This window comes from Plectropomus leopardus, chromosome 15, assembly GCF_008729295.1.
Source record: "Plectropomus leopardus isolate mb chromosome 15, YSFRI_Pleo_2.0, whole genome shotgun sequence".
NCBI classification, from domain to species: Eukaryota; Metazoa; Chordata; class Actinopteri; order Perciformes; family Serranidae; genus Plectropomus; species Plectropomus leopardus.
The window spans coordinates 19158193-19178246 of NC_056477.1; the positions used below are offsets into that span (position 1 = coordinate 19158193).

A 20054-nucleotide genomic window follows, 5' to 3' on the forward strand; every position below is an offset into this window, starting at 1 on the left:
TTTAAGCAGAAACTTAAAAAAAGTAAAAAGTAAAAATACTTAATGTTTTGAAGACTTTTTAAGTCTCGTCCCATCAACAAATTAAAAATGTGTTCCATGTCCAAAAGGTAGATACGGTGTCAGCTTAATATTTGCTAATGTTAAGCTAACAGCAACTTGAAATCACATGATGAGCTTAATTTATGATTCTTACAAAGGTCATAACATCAAACTAATGCACTTTACAGCTTTTGACTGAAGTCATGAATTACCATATGAAAGGCAGAGCTTGAGAACAAATACTTAGAATTAGAGTTGCAAAGGCCAGTGTAGCAAATGACCAAAGACTGTCAAAGCTGTCCTTCACATTTGCTTAAGAAATTTTATGAGCATCCCTTTATATGCATGATTATGGACAAGAAGGCACAGCAGGTGATAGAGAAGACATCACAGCATTGTCTGCATACTTTGTGTGCTGGGCGGCCGTATAGTGTATCTGTGCATGCTTCATTTTATCCCGATCACCGTGTCACCTTCATTCCCTTGCCTGTGGTAGAAACACTACTGGGGCTGCACAATTTTTCATATTTATATTGTTCTCTCCCATATGAATTCCCTCATGCTGCAAAGAGCTGCAATTTCCATTGCTCGCATGCAATAATCGTCCAGGATCCACCAACAAAAACACACGACACAACAAACAAATATGAATTAAACCCAGCTTGCACTGAGCAATAAGCACTCCATGTTAACTGAAATACTTGTGCATATGCAATGAGCCTGAAATGTCTTTATAGTAAAAGCCCTGCAGCTGCCCTAAACCTGATGAAAGCAGGTGTAAAGAAGGAAGGCTTTTACCATGGAGCAGCTGCAGGAGGTACACGGAGGTGTTTGCGTTAGCCCCAATTTAAATCCATATTTGTCTGCATTTGATTGTGTAGCACTACTGTGGAGATTCAGCTCTTTATAAATCGCTCAACATGGTTCAACATTATCAGCATATTGTTAGAAGGCAACGTTGCAAACTTGATCCACAATCTAATGAAAATGTTGCCCGCCATAACCACTGATGACAGAAGTAATGGCAGAAAACAATATCTCAAATATTATTCCAGCTCTCCACATCAGCTGAAGATGAATTTGTTCTTACAGGAACAAGGCAGTGCTTTCCAATTCTGTGTGTATAATCATTTCTCAGTATGAGAGAGATCACGGAGGTGAAATTGAGTCCAGATTTAAAGGTTCTTATTTGTACGTAAAGAGAAAATTTAGTGGGATAGTCTCTACCAAAAGCGTTGTTTTTACTATAAATGTGTAGACTAACATGTTTTACATTATTAAGCTAATGTCACCTTGTATTACATCAGCAGCAACCACAGTTTCTCAAAAACTTTCTTTTAACCCATTATTACCATTATTTTCTGTTTTAATAAATTGCGTGAACCGTTAACATCTGCTGTGTTTGAACATATTTCACCATCACATCTTCATGTTGCATTGATACCAAGCTAATGTGCCCCTTATGTAACCTTGTCACTTCATACTGTGACTCCATTTATTTCAGTCCACCAGTATGACAGATACGTTATAAGGACAGAGTGGAGCTCTGCTGGTTGTTTAGTTCCAGCTGTGTTTTTTATCTCAAGCTGAGCCGAAAGTGACGCTCTGAGAAAACTGAAAAACCGTTTTGAGGGTTTAAATGTTTTGTAGGACTTTATAGTCAAGAATAAATGTCTACTCTCTATGAAAATAGTCACTGGCTGGACCCTGTTACTCTGTATTGATGCTTATACTTACAAATACATGACCTCAAATCCATAGATGAATCTTTTATGTCAGACACGATGACACATTTCTTTCTTCTTTCTTATAATTTCATTTTTATATCAGTCACCCAAATAATTATGCTATAATAAATTGAAAACACAATGCCATAATTATGGAAATGTGCCATAATTTAGCTGAACTGTGTTAAGATTGCAATTCCACATTACTGGGGTGAAATGTGTGTGACACCTTTTTATGAGATTAGCAAACCTGTCACATAATTACACGAGGAGCTCCAGTGAGAAAACACAGTGGAACAGATCTCCGTAGAACAAGAGGGGATTGCATATTTATGAGAAACAATCTCATTATAACAAGAAACCTGGCCCGGTGAAAACCTTCAAAATAATAACCCCTTTTCCAAAGGTCACTGTTTTTGATTTCTGAGACTGGAGAACATCTGCATGACACTGTCCAGAGTGTAAATTCTGCTTAATTTTGACATGCAGGACTTAGTCATCTGTTTTTGCTCCCCTGAACTAGAGATAATCTGAGGAGACACAACAAAATGTTTGTCATGATGTGTGTCCTTATCATGTTGAGTATCTGGAGGAGTAAGGGTCAGTCATAGCATATGTTCCCTGCCTTCAGGCGTATGTCCTCAGCTCTACCTGATTTCCATTTCTTACAAAGGCAATTGCAGTATTCTCATTCTCCCCAAATGCACACTTGATTAGAGTAGATCTTATTTAGCCAGAAAGCCGTGCTGTATGAATCGTACAGATGAAGTGAGCTGGACTCTGAGTATGCTCAGGGGGACACAGGAAGTCCTGGCAGAGAGGACAGAGATGAAGGTCAACTCACCCCGACTGCGCGCCAGCTGTCACAAGCAGACCGACAGGAGAATCACCTGAAACCTGAATTGATTTCTTTGAGTGAGAGAGAACGAAATTTCAGATATCTGTTGACCTCCCTTGATGGAATATGTCACAGATGGGCCAAAGATGAAGCAAAAGAAAGAGTATAGACAGACAGCAAATGTCATTTCAGGAAAAGACAAGCAGTGCCTTTTCAAAAGTGCCACTGTCCAGCTCCCATTACAGACACTCCTGTCACTTCCAACTCAATGTGAACTCGTGAACTCTGGCGCTCTTGTACCACTAATGAGTGGAAAATTTTATTTTTATTGCAATCATTGCCCCCTGTGTAAAAACACTTAGTGGTTATGTATGGTTTCTTGCTCACAAAGAAGGTGCTGTTGCATTATACATAAGCCTAAATGAATGTTTTTATATTATTTCCTGTGTACCGCGACAACAGAAGCGTGTCTCCTGTAGTTCTCTTCGCGCGCTCCTTCAAACAGCCACTGCGGCTGGCTTGATGATTTATTAACTTGAGGTATTTGATGAAGCTCTCCTACAGAAAGCTAGCTGATAGAGTCTCCTAGCAATGGAAACAATTTCAAGCCAACTTCACAGATAATTAGGCACTTTAGCCGGCAGGCTTCATTTTGAAATAAGCCAAGCTCCCAGCAAGCACACTTATACCTCGCCACAATAGAAACGCTCAGAGGCGATGGCAAATTTAAGGGGGAAAGGGAACAACTTTAGAACATATTTTAAAAGTTGACTAACATGCAGCTCAGAATCCATTTACAGAGTTTTCTAATAGTTGTCTCAAAATAGACACAGTAACTTGTCCAGGCAGTTAAGTCCCTGCTAAACAGGGTTGTGTTTTTAATAATCACCTGATGAATCATTTTATATATGTGGGAGATTTGCTTATATTCCTCCACCACAATAATTTTATCATATTCCTAGTATGATTCTGCCTTTACATCAGGTTCATAACCAGTTGAGATTAGTGCAGTGATGATTCGATGTAGAGAGGATAGAAAGTTAATATGCTGAATTCTGCTTTTGTGGTGAAACTCTTAGTTAAACAGTGAGGTCAAATATCTTGGCCACCATCATTTTACAGATTATTCAATAGATGGTAAACATGCGGTATATAATGTTAAAAAGGCTGCAATATTCACCAAACGCTTATAAAAAAAAATTTTTATGCCCAACTGATGTCAAGGTCTCTGTTTAAGGGCTTATTGCTTGAGTGTACACAGAACAGTTGCATACACTCCTTAAGCCATATTGTGTGTGTCAAGATTTTACAGTGTGAGACACGTTCATCAATATAATGGCACCTATATGTCAAACACTTGATAAGCAACCTTATGTTCAAGTATAGCATATCAAAATTGTTCCAAAAGCTGAATATGAAATAAGCTTTTTAGACTTGGTACTCTGAGGCAAGTGTGTGTTTGTCCATTTTGAGATTAGGGGATGAGCTCATTTTGTGGTACTGTATGTGTAAGTAGTAGAAGGTTGTACTGTATCTGTGTGATCTGTTTAGTATACTGTAGGACTGTAGAATTAATCAAATGTCAATCATGATCACGATTTTGGATTCCCACTGTTAAATGAACATGATCAACTACATGCTTTGCTCATTGAAAACTCTGCTGTATATCAAATCAAGCACTTTCTAAACTAACAGCCAGCCTCCACTTTTGTGGAGCTGTCCGCTGTGCATGCACCCTGCAGCGTCAGCCTGTGAAAAACTTTACTGAATGTTGTGACTGCAGACAGTAGAACAAAAGTCATATGTCATCAACCCTCATCGTCTGTTGTTTGGAGGAATTTCAGATTTGGGAGAGAACAAATCACATGCAAAGAGTGTACAAGACTTGTGTCTGTACTGCAGAGCTACACAATCAACTCCCGGGAAAAAAACAAAGTCTGAAGTCTGAAAAGAGCAACATCGCTACCATTACTGTACAAGTATATTACTGTTAATCCCTGCCAGCATCAGCTCAAACATCCATGACAGTGACCTGGAAGCTGTGGCAAAACCAACAGACAAAACAAAATAACAGCAGCCTCATTCACATTGTGAATTGTTTTTTGTTTATTTGGTGTTTTTGTCAGTCAGTTTAAAGTGTCCTTGAGTGAGTGCTCCTTGTTTTCACACCACTCTCTAGGAAAGGCAGCTGCAGACCCAGGGTTAGTCCAAGTGAAATGAAGGCAGCTGCCTGGAGAAAGAAAGGCTTTGTCTAGTCAGACATTGAAATAAGACAGATCTTCTGCCTTATTGTTGGAAATGGTGAATTTACTGCTGACAGCAACTTAATGCGATAGAGTGGCTGAATTTTGTTTGACATCTAGTGTCGGCAGAAAATGTTATCATTAGCATAGTTAGCACGCATTAGCACAGATGGCTGACTTGGCTTATTTCACGTCATTTCATGTCAACATCACTGTCACCCTTAGCATCCTACAGAATACTCTATATAGAAAAAAGTAACAAATAGTTTAAGATTTATATTGAATAACCAAATCTGATTTGACTGACATAATTCATGTACAGCACTAGTAATAAGTTCTATTTTGTGACACAATAAGTGTAAGTAGTCTAAGGCTGTACTGTATGTACTGTATATATGTGATTTGCACTGTATGTGATAAGGGCACTAACTTTCCACAGAGGCAATATACTGCAGTTTTGTCACAGTCCATGACATCATTAGATTGTTCTGGGTGTTAGAGAGTTAATGTATCATATGGCGCTCTTATGAGGCTGAAATTTCATTTTCTTCAACCCCATGATAGTGCTTCCATACTGCCTTAAGGTTTTGTCTGAATTTACTACCCTCTAAAACTGATGTGTGAGTGACTGCGTGTAACACACGTTTGCACGCACAGTAACTGCAGGTGAACCGATGAATTACGGCCTAATGTGCAGTTTGTGGAACACATGCTGTACAGGGAAAAAAGGAATCTTTCCTCTAATTATTCCATTACGTCTGTAATTTCATTAACTAAGCTTTGCTAAAAAAAGGAGGAGCAGAAGACTGTCAGAGGTAATTAAAAGATAAGGTGAACAGTGCAGTCTTCCTGCCCGAGCTACATTAAGACATTTAGCCTCTACAGCGAGAGCGTAATATCCCTTCAACATGCGCACACACAGAGACACACACTCATAAAACACAGTGAAGGGATGATGGAGGTACTCTCCCACCTGCCAGCAGACCCCTTACAGACATGTGCACTGGAGGGAGATGTGTTGCAGTCCTGTGGCGTCGGGCTGGTGAGATATGAAATGTGACGGGTGCACAATGGTTGTCAACATGAATGACTCATAAACAAGCAAAGCATTAGGACAGCCTACACCGTGGTGTTCATTTCTGCAGAGATTGGAGAGGAGCTTTGACACCATCTCAAATATCACTTTTCACTTCCTTCCTTACAGACGTCGTCTTTACGTGGGCCGGGGAAATATGCTCGCTCCAGTAAACCACTCCAAACGTGTGGATCATTTCAACTCGCTGTGTTTCTGTTTTGCACTTGTTTTGTTTGACCCTCGAGCAGATTATAAGCAACATACCATATCCCTTTAACAAAAACCTAAAGACAACATATTTTATTTATCATCTGATTAATTATTTATGGGAACACAGTTAGAAAGTAAGTTTTATTTAAAATTTTCCAACCTAAGCTGTCATCAAGGGAATTCTGTCGATTGTCTTGAAGCCTTTAACACATATTTGTTCAGACATGCTTTTGTTGACATGATCGAAAGAAGAAAAAAAAAAAGCTGGTGCCACTCAGTGCTACTAATAATTACAGAAAAAAACACTTGGTCTGCAGAGGCTGTTTTGCGGCTTTATTGCTAGTAAAACAAGTATCTCTATGGTTGTATAATGAGTGCAGATGGGGAGTTTTAACGAGAAACTGACACCCTGAGTATTGCGGCAGCTACTCCACCCTCCAGCTGCAAGGATGAGAAGCATAAAAAAAGAGCAGATTAGAGGAGAATGGTGGATCAACTTCATCAGTTAATTAAACTCTATTGCAGCTTGATGAGCAATTAATCAAGGCAGCGTGCAGAGTGTCAGCCAGGGCTGAGTTATTCGGGTGCAGTATGTGTGCACCGTACAGTATGTTCCCAGGGGGGCAGCCCTGTGGGGAGCAGCACTTACCAAGTGAGCAGCCCTAAAATTGTACAGGGTGTAATGGGCTGGGTTTATGTAAGCAGCTATCAATCACTCTCTGACATAAGCCTGCACCCTATTAGAGCTCCAGGATTAGGCTCCTCTCGGTGCCGAACTAACTGAGCAACTACTTGTCTAAGTAGATCGAATTTCAGGAAATGCTGTATTGGATTATTGTTAAGAAAAAATAATATTGACGTTTAAAGCAAATGCCAGGCCTATCTCACAGGGCAGAGGCAACAGCAGTCAAAGTTAATCACATTAATCTGGGAGAAACATGGGGCTCTAAGCATGTCAAAGATTTAACTTTATATTTTCTCATCTTGAAGATTTAGCTCTTATCTTTCATCTGATATCTGACTCCCTAAATCTGATGGTTTGGTTTTTGTCCTTTGCCTGTCACCCCCCCCCCCTCATCTACCTCTTCATCTCTTCCATGACTGTGAAGTAGGCTTTTTTTATGCTATGGCAATTCAAGTTGGCAGTTTGTGACTAAATGCAGTAAATTTATTAACGAGACCACGGGGAACATTAAAAGTCAATTGAAGGAGGCTATTAAAAGCAGGATTTTAATTGGGTTGGTCCCTCCACTAAACCTTTTTTTCTGTCTCTTCTCTGCTGTCTTTTTTTTCCAAGAGCAATGGTAATAAAAAGTTCTGAATTAATGTGCTCAATGTGTGGTAGTCCTTGAAAGAAAGTTTCCTGTTAGAATCACAGATTTTAAGCTCATGTTAAATCTCACAATATATTGAAGCACTTGAAATCTAGAAAATGATGTAAAAATCAGCTTCAGTGTGGGGTCTGATGATGGCAGATGCTAAAGGTGGCTGGATTTAGTCCTGCTGAGGAGCTGCTGTCTCTGTGGATCTGGCTGAAGGGTTTCAAGAGGGACAAAATGACACAGATTAGAGCCAACACAAGAAATTACCCCAACACCAGCATCGACAGACCATCCTCTCGCCCATGCAGCTCTGAAGACCTGACACGAGCTGCAGTCACTGTAGCTGTCTGCTTTTCAGTGTTTTGTTGATTGGTGTTTATGCCCGTGAGGAAACAGTATATTGTGTTAGTACTGTAGCTTTAATGCATCAGATTATATAATCTGTTGAAATTACATTACAAGGCATGCAATTGTCCTAGTTTTGGTAACGTGGTGTGACACATTACAAATGGTTTTAATTGCACTTTAGCTTCTGGCTCTTGAGACATGCTCGACTCATTCTGCACTTTAAAGGGACCGGGCTCTGAGTGTGTGTGTGTGTCTGTTTTGAGGGGGGGGCTTAAAAAACGAGTCAGTTTGTGCATATGGGAGAGTCAGAGAGAGAGATGGAGATGTAGTGTAGTATTGGCTGTGCTGACTGGATAATGACATGCAGAGTGCTGCGCTGCTACAGTAGGTTGAGCCTCCAACCAGATGCTCCTTTCACTGCAGCTCATAAGCAGAGAGAGAGGCTGCACCAACATACGTGCTCATCTTAGCTGCATGAAGCGGCGGGATTCACAGACTTCGATCTTGCACTGTTAAAGGAGCTTATTAGAGTTGATACTCGAAGCATGTAGATCTGAGGAGACTGAGGCTAAGATGGGTTCATGCTTCCTTTGAGTCATTCTCTTAATGTTTCCATGCTTATGTTTTTATGCTCTGTGTAATGATGTCAGTATTCACTGCAGTTTAATGATATAGTCTTACACAAATGGCTCAGATTCAATGATATCCTCACAGCGAGCTTTGAAGCTGCTTTAGGAGTTTGAAATTGATGATAAGGGTGTGTCTACAGTATTTTGAATTAAAGGCACAGAAGATTGTGTGTGTGTGTGTGTGTGTGAGAGAGAGAGAGAAAGAGAGAGAGCGAGTGAGAGAGAGATAAATGGCTAAAGCAAAAAAATATATATTGCGCTTTTAAAGAACCAGATGCGGCACCACACAGAAGGCCAGAGCAGGTACATAGTGCCCTGCAGCTCGAGTGGATACTCTTAACCACTAACTATATAATTTACTGAACTGATGTCATAAAAAAATAAATGACAAAGTGCACAGCATGCCTTGCAGTGCTATGAAAAAAATGTACCAAGTTCAGGAACAGCATATATATATAAGTATAGCTGCCAATCCAAAGCAGAAATCCATAATAATCTGCCTAATGGTCATTACAGCATGTTTCATATGCACTTGGAATAAAATAAAACATTGCACAGACACAGCAAAAAAAATGTGTGATAAGAGACGTTCCTCAAGGAGAGCATATGCTACTATATATGCTACCCTAAGGGGTGACAGATGTAAACACCATAGGACCACAGCCACACTAATGGCATCATGTACAGTTCCCTTGTGTTTTCATGTTTTATCATGATTCCATTTCATTTTTTAAAGATTGCAATTTTAAAATTGCACAATTAAAAGGCTTTTCTGATTGTAAGAGTTAATCGTTTTTGTTATTTATTAATAACGGACACCTCCTCCTTTGGACCTCCCCCTTGTGTTGGCATAAGTGTATGTTTTAAAATTGGCTCCAGGCCAAAAGTAACAACCATATGGCTCCTTTCATAAGCTGGCGGGCCACTTTAAAAAGTGTGGTCCAGTTAATGCAGAATAACTGCTGTGTACAAACTGACTTTGCTGAAAAAGTCTGTATGACTCAATCATTGTTATTCCATTAAGTCATCAATGTAGTTATTGTTATACGTCACCTTGCCCTTTATTACTTTATTGCTTGTCTTCCCAAATAATTATTTCATCAACAGCACAAGCAAAACAAGGGTTTCTGGAATACATGTTCTGCTAAGAAATACTCAATCAAGATATCATGAATGAGTGTGGATTTATTTAGGGACTGTACAAAATTAATAGGACTAGGTTGTCTAAACTTGTGTTTCTTTATTTATTTTTATTTTTTTTTAAACAAGGCCCTCTCCAGCGTAACTAATACCTCTGGACCAACTCCATAACAGAAAATTGCAACACATGCCAGTCTTTATTTTTCATCCAAGAGCTGTCACTGTCACTTGATATAGAACATTAACATCTTTTGACACATTTTGCTTTACTGTCATTCTGCTTTCTGTTAAGATGCAGAATAAAGTAAAGGCGGTACCTGCTATGGGATCATGCCTAATGATGTGCTTAGGAACTAACTTTCAATCACCTAGAAGCCTCTTTCCACTGTCTTACAACACTGACAGCCCTCCCTTCAGCTTTCTGAACCCCACCGCCTCAATAATTTCCATACAGTCCCCTTGGCAACACTGGGCAATTTCACTTTTGTCACTAAAACTGTTTTTTTTCTTTTCTGTGTTCTTCTCTTTTCAGGAAAAAGGAAACATTGCCGTTGTATTTAATGTCGGAACAGATGACATTAACATTGAGGAGACGTCAAAGTTTGTAAATGACGGAAAGTACCATATAGTGAAGTTTACGAGGAGTGGGGGTAATGCCACTCTGCAGGTGGATGACCTGCCAGTCATTGAGCGCTACCCCACAGGTGAGTCACCCACTCTGTCTTTAATTACATCTTCCTGCTTCTAAAAGCCGATAAAATGGCCAAGACATTGTCAAGCCAATGAGTAAAGCCTATCTGTTAGGGTGTTTTTCTGTTGACTTGGCATGTGCTTTAATTGCTTTTTCTTTTTTTCTGTTTCCAGCAGTTGTTAGGAATAATACCAGTGTTGCTGAGTTTTTTTCTCATCTCTGATCTTTATCGCTTAACATGAATCAATGTTGTTAAACAACCCAGGTATATGTAAATAGGTTGAACCCCAGCGCCCCCAGAGTCTAAAATATATAAACTGTATACCACCCACCCTGTCTGCATGTCTGCATTATTTTCCCCATATACATAAATAATCCACCTACAGTGTATGTTCACAGCGAGGTCAAATCAATAGACCATTTACAGACAAATTACCACTTTTACTGTGGCAAGTAATTGTGTGCCAGTTCAATATTTATTTCTCTGCCAATACAGAAGATTGATTGAATTAAGGCGACGGGATAGACAAACCTGTAATAACACAGTCAAACATAATGATTCTCCGAATTAATCTGTTGCTTATTCAGAATTAGATAGCAGATGATCAGCTACAGTTAACCATGGCAACTCTTATTATTAATCATTTTCACAGCATACACAGCAATTACTCATAGACGGACATAAAGCGTCATTCATTTTCCTTGTCATTATTGTTTTACTACTAATAATAAGCATTTTTATTTGTGTAGCACTTTCCATAAACACAGTTGACATGACAGTAGAGGATAAATTCCCTTTTTACTGGCCTGTGTGATGAGTGTTTAAGTACTGAAACAGTATAATATATGTAATTTGCAGATTATATGGTTGCAGTACCTTTTTCTGGTGCTTTCTTTGTTGGGTGAAAATATGAAAACAACTCAGCAGCACTGTTATGTTTCTGTAGAATGTCAAGATGTTTGTAGTATGATGGCTCTCAAAAAGAATTTAAATGCTACTGCTTGTGTTGTTGATATTGTTAACTTTTTAACTGCTTAAAGGCTTTGACAAAACCTATGGAGTATTAAAGGAGATTATATGACTGTACGGTAAAGCTTATATCAACACACCAACATCGCTGCACTAACAAGGGTAGCATTTACTCGACGAGAGCAAAAACTGCACCCCTGAATCCAAAACATTTGTTCGATTACGAGCACGCCTGAAATGACTGTGGGAGACAAATTCAACCTGTCTGTCTCCCCTTTTGCATAATGTTTGGTGACCTTTTAAGCTATGACCAGTGCATTCATCCAAATGAAAGAGGGTTTTATGACTGGGACTCAATCCTCGCTGCTTGCCTCAGGTGGAAAAAGGAAGCTAATGGCTCTTGACATGTTGTGGACATGGCAGAATGCACAGCAGGGTTAAATGCCTGGATGCTCTGATCTCAATCTGCGAAAAACAAACATTCTCAGTCCCTAAGATGCCTGGAATACATACAGATGTCCTGCTTGAAAATTGGATGAAGTTGGTGAAAAAAACTTCCTGGTGGGGTTAATTTAATATTGAGCACTTAAAGATGACGGGATATTTAAGTGTCACTCATGACGGTTTTAATACTGCAGAGGGGAATGTGATGGGGTTCATCTCAATATAAAATTAACCACTTGGTAAAACACTATCACTCAAGATCACTTACATGCAGTAGCTTTTTAAGTTATAATTTATTGGACTATTTAACGCCCGGCAATGAAAACATAGCGCAGTATGTTTGAATTCTTGCTCAATGTGTTGTGAAATTTAGAAAGCTAGATAATAATGTTAGATTAATTCATCTTATGATAAGTGCTGAGTTATAAATGCTGCAGGGGAGAAGTGACCAATCTCATCTCCACCAATCACGCATCAGTGACAATGCCAAGTCCGGCTACCTTATTAGGCTCGTTGCAGACTAATTACATCCAATCACAATTACAGCGCAGTTCCTCCCCTCACCCCCAGCACACAAGGCCATTATTCTCTCAGCTCGCCTGTAGTTTGATTAGTATCTATGTATGCCTCGAACGCACTTATCATAGCAGCCCTCAGCCACTCTTAGGCCACTCACAGAATAACAGTGATTATAATAAGAATAGACAGCAAAGATAAAAATGATGGCTGGAGAGTGAGAATGACAGCGAGTCTGAGATTATATGGGAGGGAGTGATCATTCTCAAAGCAAGGAAATAATTGTTTCACCAGGGCCTATATTGCTGCCCTCGTAATCTCATTAAAAAGTCTCGTACTGCATACTTATGGGCCATTAAAAGTCTTTAACACAATTATTAGGATCTAAAAATGCAAAAGGCACACGCAGACACATCACTAGCCTTCTATTTGTTGTAATTCTGGTTCTCGCTGCTTTATTCTTGCCCCGCTTTCATTCTGCGCCGCACACACACACAAAAGGCTGGGCAGCAACAAAAAAAAAAAAAAAATCAGCCCCTTCTCCCGAGTCTTGGCCATGGAAGTAATACCATCACAATGGCGCTGCCAGGCCCGGAGGGTACGACGCAGTATCCTATCGGAGCACCCAATGAACACTCGCTGCACACAAAGATAATGGAGAAGTCCCTGGCCTTATTCTTTTACTGTTATCAGAGCGTGGTGCACTTACAGAGCTCTCTGTCTCTCTCTCCTCTCCCCCTCAGCTCTCGGTTCCCTCTTTTTCTGTCCCTTTTACCTCTTTCCGTCCACCTCTGCCCCTTCTGTCGATCTCACCCTCTGTCCTGTTTTTTCCACCTTGCGGTGTGGAGTCTGATTTGTGGGCTGGAGGGTTAGCTTTATCCATCAAAGCTCCGTCCTCTCTGCTCTGGTTTCTTCTCTGTTTTATCCATGAGCCCATTCAGCCTATTGTGCAAGCAGTCGTCACTGAGCATGCTTAAAAAAATTGGTGCAATGTCTGCCACAGCCAGAGTGGGGAAAAAAGGGAGCAGAATAATAAAATAAATGGGAGATTTGTGTAGGTTTCTCCTTTTTTTTTTAAATTCCCCCTGCTCCATGAACAGAGGAAGCATTTGCATATTTGTTCATTTAATGTGGCGAGTGTCCAAGTGCTTGTAATGAGATAAAGCTCCCACCTTATCTGACCACTTTATTAACAAAAAAGAAAACAAGTGAGTGAGGGCAAAGCGGGTCAGTTGGGACGGCTCAGCTGAATCGCTGCTGTCTGGCGGAGGAGATAAGCCAGGCTGTCCCATACCAAACCAAATCACCACTCAGCAGCAGTCACAGGCTGCGCTCACAGGCAGGATGAATGGGCTCTGCTGCTGCATCGAAGCCCAGGGGATAGCATTGTTTAACACTCCGGTGTCCCATAGTGGGGATCAATACACGATCAGACCTTGATTATATCCACACTTAATTAACCTCAGTATAAGGATAGACTTAACGTGCCACAGGGTGCAGAGCCAAACAGATAATACGCTACTGTCTTTGAAAATGGAGCATGTTTTTGCACAAAAGTAAAGGATTTTGGCACAGTGGCATGCCGTGTGTGAGGAGGTGTGTGTGTGTTTACTGTAGGTGTGTGCTCCAGCTCGTCTGACATCGTCTTTCTCCTGGTCTCCTAATTCTACATTAAAAATACAAGACATTAAAACATGTTCATAAACTTTGGCTGTCAAGGAACTAAGCAAGCGTGTTTACAATGAAGTGCACATAAATTAATAATGAATCAATCAAGGAAAATGCCATTGAAATGCACGTTGCTCTTCTTCAGTCGTCCTCCCCGTCCTCCCAACAGCTGTAAACTAACTGGTCTCCAGAGCTCAGTTTGATGCTGACCTCTCCTAAGATGAGGTGTCACAGCAGCAGGAAACAGAGAGGTGACATAACTAACACCCCATGACTGACAAGTGGAGGTGACAGGAATTAACAAAGCCCATGAATGCTCCATGACAACAGCAATTAATGGATTATTCATTAATTTAACACATTCAAAATATAAGTACAGCTCGTGTGTGTGTGTGTGTGTGTGTGTGTGTGTGTACATGCCTGCTTGTTTGTTTTTTAATTTGTTTGTGTATAATGCTTCAATCGTGCACAGTGCTTAGGAGAATTAGGTGGCGCAGAGCTCCAGGAGCCTTGCATAAGGGAAATACAGTGTGTGTTCAACAGCAGGCAGTATGGTAGACGTTACATAAGCTGAAAGCAACTGGAGGCTGGTGTGCTTCGCATCCACCTACCTGGAGGAAGCTTAGTGATTTTCTAGCTGCAGAATAAATTAAATATATTGTTCAGTAATTCTTAGTTATGACAATACTGCAAAACCAAACAAGCTTTTTGTTTTTAAGGAATAAGTCTGGTGATATGCTATATTGTTCTCAGGCTGAGTGTCCATCTTTCTTCTCTTTTTTTTCTTTTTTTTCTGGCATATAAGTGCTGGCAGGGCACTGGGGAGACCCGTGCTTTTCTGGAAGGTTCAGACATTTTCAACTATAAGGACTTGGAGCAGCTGCACAGAATTCAGAGTAGAGATGCTGGTTGCAGCGCTTTTTCTTTAGGTGGCCACATATGCTCTCTGTTCAATGGTAACAATTGAAAAAGCATGATAGTTCTGAACAGACAGCCTGATTAACAAATCCCATGAAATGACCAAAAACAACAACCAATCTTCGTCTGTTCTAATTTACACCTCTGGACCACAGAGCTCTGCTGTCCAAAAACTATTAACACATCTTTGAGCTTCGCTGATGCACTTGATATCATGTTTCTGTCATTGCCATGGACCTGGGCACTGTAGTTTATTTAAGTCAATCCCAGAAACCATCCTGTTGCCTTAAATACTCATTGAAGCACCAAACTTGTATTAATCCGCAGCTAAAAAAAGGCCCCAACAAATGCACCACTATAATGCCCAGCTTCTTGAGGAGATCATTTTTGTAACCATTTGTTAAACCTTAACATCCTGGGACACTGTTTCTGAAATATGGCTCTAAATAACAATCAGAGATCCACATCAAATAGCATACATGGTATTCCTGGGTGGCTTTGTTGTAATGCAGAATGTATCTGTCTACGTCAATGTTGAGGGAGAAATGTTCCACTAAATCTCCTTCACAAGCCTTTGTGCTCCAACTGGGCACAATCAACTGCAGCCAAATTCCATGAGCTGTATAGCCAAGCTTTAAACCCTTTTCTGGTAGCTGATCCTCTACAGTAATTCAAGCTGATGCGATTAAAAAATGTCTTTTTATGCGTCTTCTTACCTCTAAGACCTTTCATCAGGCCAACTGTGCATCTGTTACAAGGTTACCTCCTTTCCTTCATGTCTCTGAGGTTCTCTCCCCTCTGAAGCTATTCTCCAACAAATCATTGTTAGCTACCGGATCTTTTATCTGCCAGAACTGAATTAATATAGTTGATGGGACAAACATTGTCAATCTGCCGGAAGAATGGAGCTGACTGAATTCAATCTCTGCAGACAATACCAGGGGAAAGGCACTCGGAGACAGTGCCACTTTGCTGAAAGTCTTCTGTTCTGGCGAGGTTATTGGCCTCGACAAAGGGGTGATGCAGAGTTTGCCCTCATTAATGCCAAAGTGCCCCTCCAATCTTGGAGTGGAGTTTTTCTGTAGTTGCTCTTTCTGTCTACTGACACTTATTTGGCTTATTCACTGAATTCTTTCAGAAAACTACTTTTCTGTTGACTCCAATGTCATCACTGTGTAAAATTTAAACGGTCAAACTCATGACTTTACCTTCTTTATGACTTGTAGCTTTTGTCAAAGCCATTTTATTGAATATTTAACAGTGTGTGTTTCTATTCTGACATTGTCTTCTGACTTTTCTCTGACCAGATGCTCTGAATGTATACTGTGTTAATTGTATTGCAATTAGCTTATCATTTCTTGTCAATTAGGCTATTTATAAATGGGGTGGGCATTTGTAATATGTTAAAGTTAAATTGTCCTTTAAATCATAAAAGGTTGATTCAACAATAAATTCAAATGATGTTCTTTTTGAAAATGTACATATAACTAGTTTAAAAGCCAGTTAAAAAGATGTAGAGGGGAAAGGGGATGGAAATATTTGGGTAAAGATTTTGTAATGTATAATGGCATAAATTTTTGATTTGGGTTGGTTGATAACATAGCTCTATTAACCTAGATGAAACATTTGCGTGCTAGTCAATTAATATAGGCCTAATTTGTTGGATAAAATAAAATAAAATGAGTGAAGTTTTTTTCAAAAAGTGTTTCAGTAAATATTGTTTTTTTTAAATATACAAAACATTTTAAATATAAAAACCTTGTGCAGTTGTATAGCTTCAGCATTAAGTATGAACGTTTAACCTTTGACCTTACAGATTGTAACCACTGAAATGTCTCTTTAAACTTTAAAGGCAACAATGATAACGAACGCCTGGCGATTGCTAGACAGCGAATCCCATACCGACTTGGTCGAGTAGTTGACGAATGGCTACTCGACAAAGGTAAAATCACTGATTAAAATTTCAAATAAAATAATTTGATCATAACCAAGTTGTAGCAATATTTTGTAAATAATAAACCTAAAAAATAAATGTTCAGTAAAACTTTAAAAAATAAAATGATTTGAACAGTTAAATTTAGTTTGTAGTGTTTCATACTTTTCATAATAATGTATTTATTTTTTAGATGTCAGCTGTTTTAATACGTGTTTATTGTCAACCTAAGGTTAAAGGGACTGTAAATATGAATTTAAATCTACTTACTGAAGTAATATCAGCATTGTTAAAATGTCTATAAATTACCGTAGCATTTTGCTGTAAACATCTAAAGGATAAATTTAAAAGTTCTTGTTTAGTCATTCATTAGTTGCCAAGTGTTATTTGAAACACTTTTGAAACGTATATAGTACATATACAGTACGGTACAGTACTTAATGTCATTTGATCTGTTCTGATTAAAATGATAGCTGATAAATAGAGTCAATATCAATTGGCAACAGAATTCTGAGTCCCTTTAACAGACATTGTAAATATGTATAGGGCATTAGATCAAGGAACTGTAATATAAAACAAACTAAGTGCATGCTTTGTTTTTTATAGTTCAATAACTAATTCATATTTTTCACTTAAAATGTGAAATAAGCCCTATCATTTTTATGTTTTTCTCCTTTTTGTTTCTTTTCTGTTTTGCGTTATGAAAGTGCTGTCATAAAATACTTTTGGGTTTTCCATGTGCCCAACCATATCCGCTCTAAGTTTAATTTTCCTTGGTTGCTTTTGCTAAAAGGATGAATAGTTTCAGATTTCCCGAAGTGTGTCCTGCTTCCTGTGAGATTGCACACAAGAAAGTCCAATTCTCACAGCCTCTTGCCAATTTCGCAGTTGTTTTTATTTCCATGCTTGCTGTACACCAAGTCGGTAAATCCTAAAATTTGAAGGAAAAAAATGCAAGATAACATAAGCGAAGCATAATGAAAATATATGCATTCAGCTTTTGTCAGACAAATGTTTTATTTTTTGTCTTATTTACCAGGCAATTTCCTGCAAACAAATTGTCCTTTTATATTAGTTTCAAGATTATGTTACCTTTTCAAGTAAATTTATTGCACTCCCATAACATTACTTCTGATTAATCTTTTTTTCTTGTTATTTTAGATTGGACTGCCCTTTTAGCAAAGCTGCATTGATTTTCTAAACCCTGTGTTTTTTTTACTTTACATGTTTTTTTTTCTTTTCTTTTCATAGGCATCTCATCATTATAACCTCAATAAATTACCAGGGTTTGCCTCTACAACCCGTAATTTATTGGTCTCATTAGCCACTGGGCAAATAATCTGTCTTTCTGTCTTATTTTTTTCCTGTTCAGTTAAAGTGGCTGAGTCCACAGTTCAACATTCTTGTATATATGTAACATTGTTTTCCCACAGGGCGGCAGCTCACAATCTTCAACAGCCAAACCACTATACAGATTGGGGGCTGGGAGCGAGACCGGAGTCGATCCTTTCAGGGCCAGCTTTCGGGCCTCTACTATAATGGCTTGAAGGTGTTCAACATGGCCGCCGAGGGGGATCCCAACATTAAGATCCAGGGCAGCGTGCGGCTTGTGGGGGAATCGCCTTCCTCTATCACACCGCAGTCAAGCACCACAGCCAATCGCTCGGAGACGTCGACGTCTATCATGGAGATCACCACCACCACGGCGTCCAGCCGGCGAGTCAAACAGACGACACCACGAGAGCCTCAGCAGGTAAGATCATCTTTAAATGATGCTCTTTTAAGTGACTCTCACTCATGTCATTGTTGTCACAACTTGATCCATTTTGAAATGCCCACAATGCACAGCTTGACGTTAAGCACATCATGGATTAATATAATACATGCCATCATTATGCTTTTATATAGTGGAACATTTGCCTTATTTAAATGTGTCATGCCTTTCTTCTCCTTGAATCCTCTGACCTAAAAACTGAAGGAAAATAAGTGCATTGTTCCACCGTTGGGAGAAGCACCACAGGCACACTTTTAAGTGTTTCTCCCCACGCAATCAGATGTAGCACTGTGTTGTGTGTTTGTGTGTGTGCGTGTGTGATAGCCAGAGTGATAACCATCACAGGGGTCCTCCATCATCTTTATCTGTCTTGCGTGAGCGCTGCAGCATCTGCAGGAGCATATTACTTCTCAAATGTCACAATGTGTGACTAAACAATGCAACACAAAACGTTCGTCCTATCAAATGAAATGGTGATCAGACCGTCCTCCTGCAGTCCTCGCCAAGAACAGAAGACACAAAACCACTTTAAAAATGTCTTTATCCATGAGAATCAAATTTTCAGTCTCAGTATAACTGCTTTGTCCAGGAGGTTCTCAAAATGTCAATGTGAATTTAAGAGGTTTCTTTATTTACCTGCATTATTACATCAGGAATTAGCAACAAACATGCTGAGAGAACTTCATTACAATCTAGGAATACCTGAGCACTAAACAGAAGATGAGATTGACTCATTTAGGTCACAAAGCAAGATAGTTTCCGTGTTTTGTTATCACAACAAAGAGAATAGTCGGAATGTAGGATATTACTTCATGTATTGTTGGTACAAAACGAAAAAAAGGAGCATCATTGCTCACAGGGAATTCCCAGCGTGTACAAACAAATCAAAAAGTGACCTCATTGATAATCAAGAAACATGTGCTTTAATTGTTATGGAGGCAAAGCTGCTCTGCATTCAAAACTGTAGAGTGTTTGTTTAAAGCCCTGATTGGAAGCTGGTGATATGTGATTGAAACCATACAAATACTGACAGTTATACATGCAGAGAGAGCAAATACAAAGTTAAAATGTGTGTCGAGATTTTGAATATTTGGCCAGTCAGTTGCAGGAAAAGGATACACAGTAGCTTAAATCAAGCGTAATCATATACTAAAATGACCCTTTAATCAGAGCTTAATCAGCTTTTACAAATATAGTTAAAAATCATTTTGGATTTAACTCGTTTTGAATTAATCGGATTGGGTAAAGGAAGATTATAGCATCTCCAGGAGGGGGTGGGTTTGACTTCACATTCAAAAATATACACACAATCAAATTTATTTGATTTTAATTCCTTTTTGACAGATTTTAAAACTTTCTCTGCCATTACAGTTTTACTGAGACAACAGATCACGCTCACACGTCTCAGGCCAATTCAAGGATTTTGCAATGTGCGATGCAATGCTGCTTGATTAGCTTCATTGTTCAGATGCAAGTTGTTCGTTAAACCCATTTAAATATTTATTTTCACATTGTTGCCTCTGAATAAAATGAGAGCATAAAAAAGCCTTGAATGTTGATGTCTCTGTG

The 20054-nt window shown here is 39.2% G+C and overlaps 1 protein-coding gene across 5 annotated transcripts in view; it reads left to right on the forward strand.

The window, feature by feature from the left end:
* The window catches only part of LOC121954421 (neurexin-1a), a 283197-nt gene that overhangs the window by 220562 nt on the left and 42581 nt on the right, over nucleotides 1-20054 (forward strand). For 4 of the 5 annotated variants that reach the window (XM_042501908.1, XM_042501911.1, XM_042501913.1 and 1 more), the window contains 3 exons: nucleotides 10104-10275; nucleotides 16631-16720; nucleotides 18145-18464. In XM_042501908.1, the coding sequence (XP_042357842.1) occupies nucleotides 10104-10275; nucleotides 16631-16720; nucleotides 18145-18464 (582 nt within the window). The remainder of the gene's footprint in view (nucleotides 1-10103; nucleotides 10276-16630; nucleotides 16721-18144; nucleotides 18465-20054) is intronic. The other variant, XM_042501912.1, reaches the window with a different exon arrangement.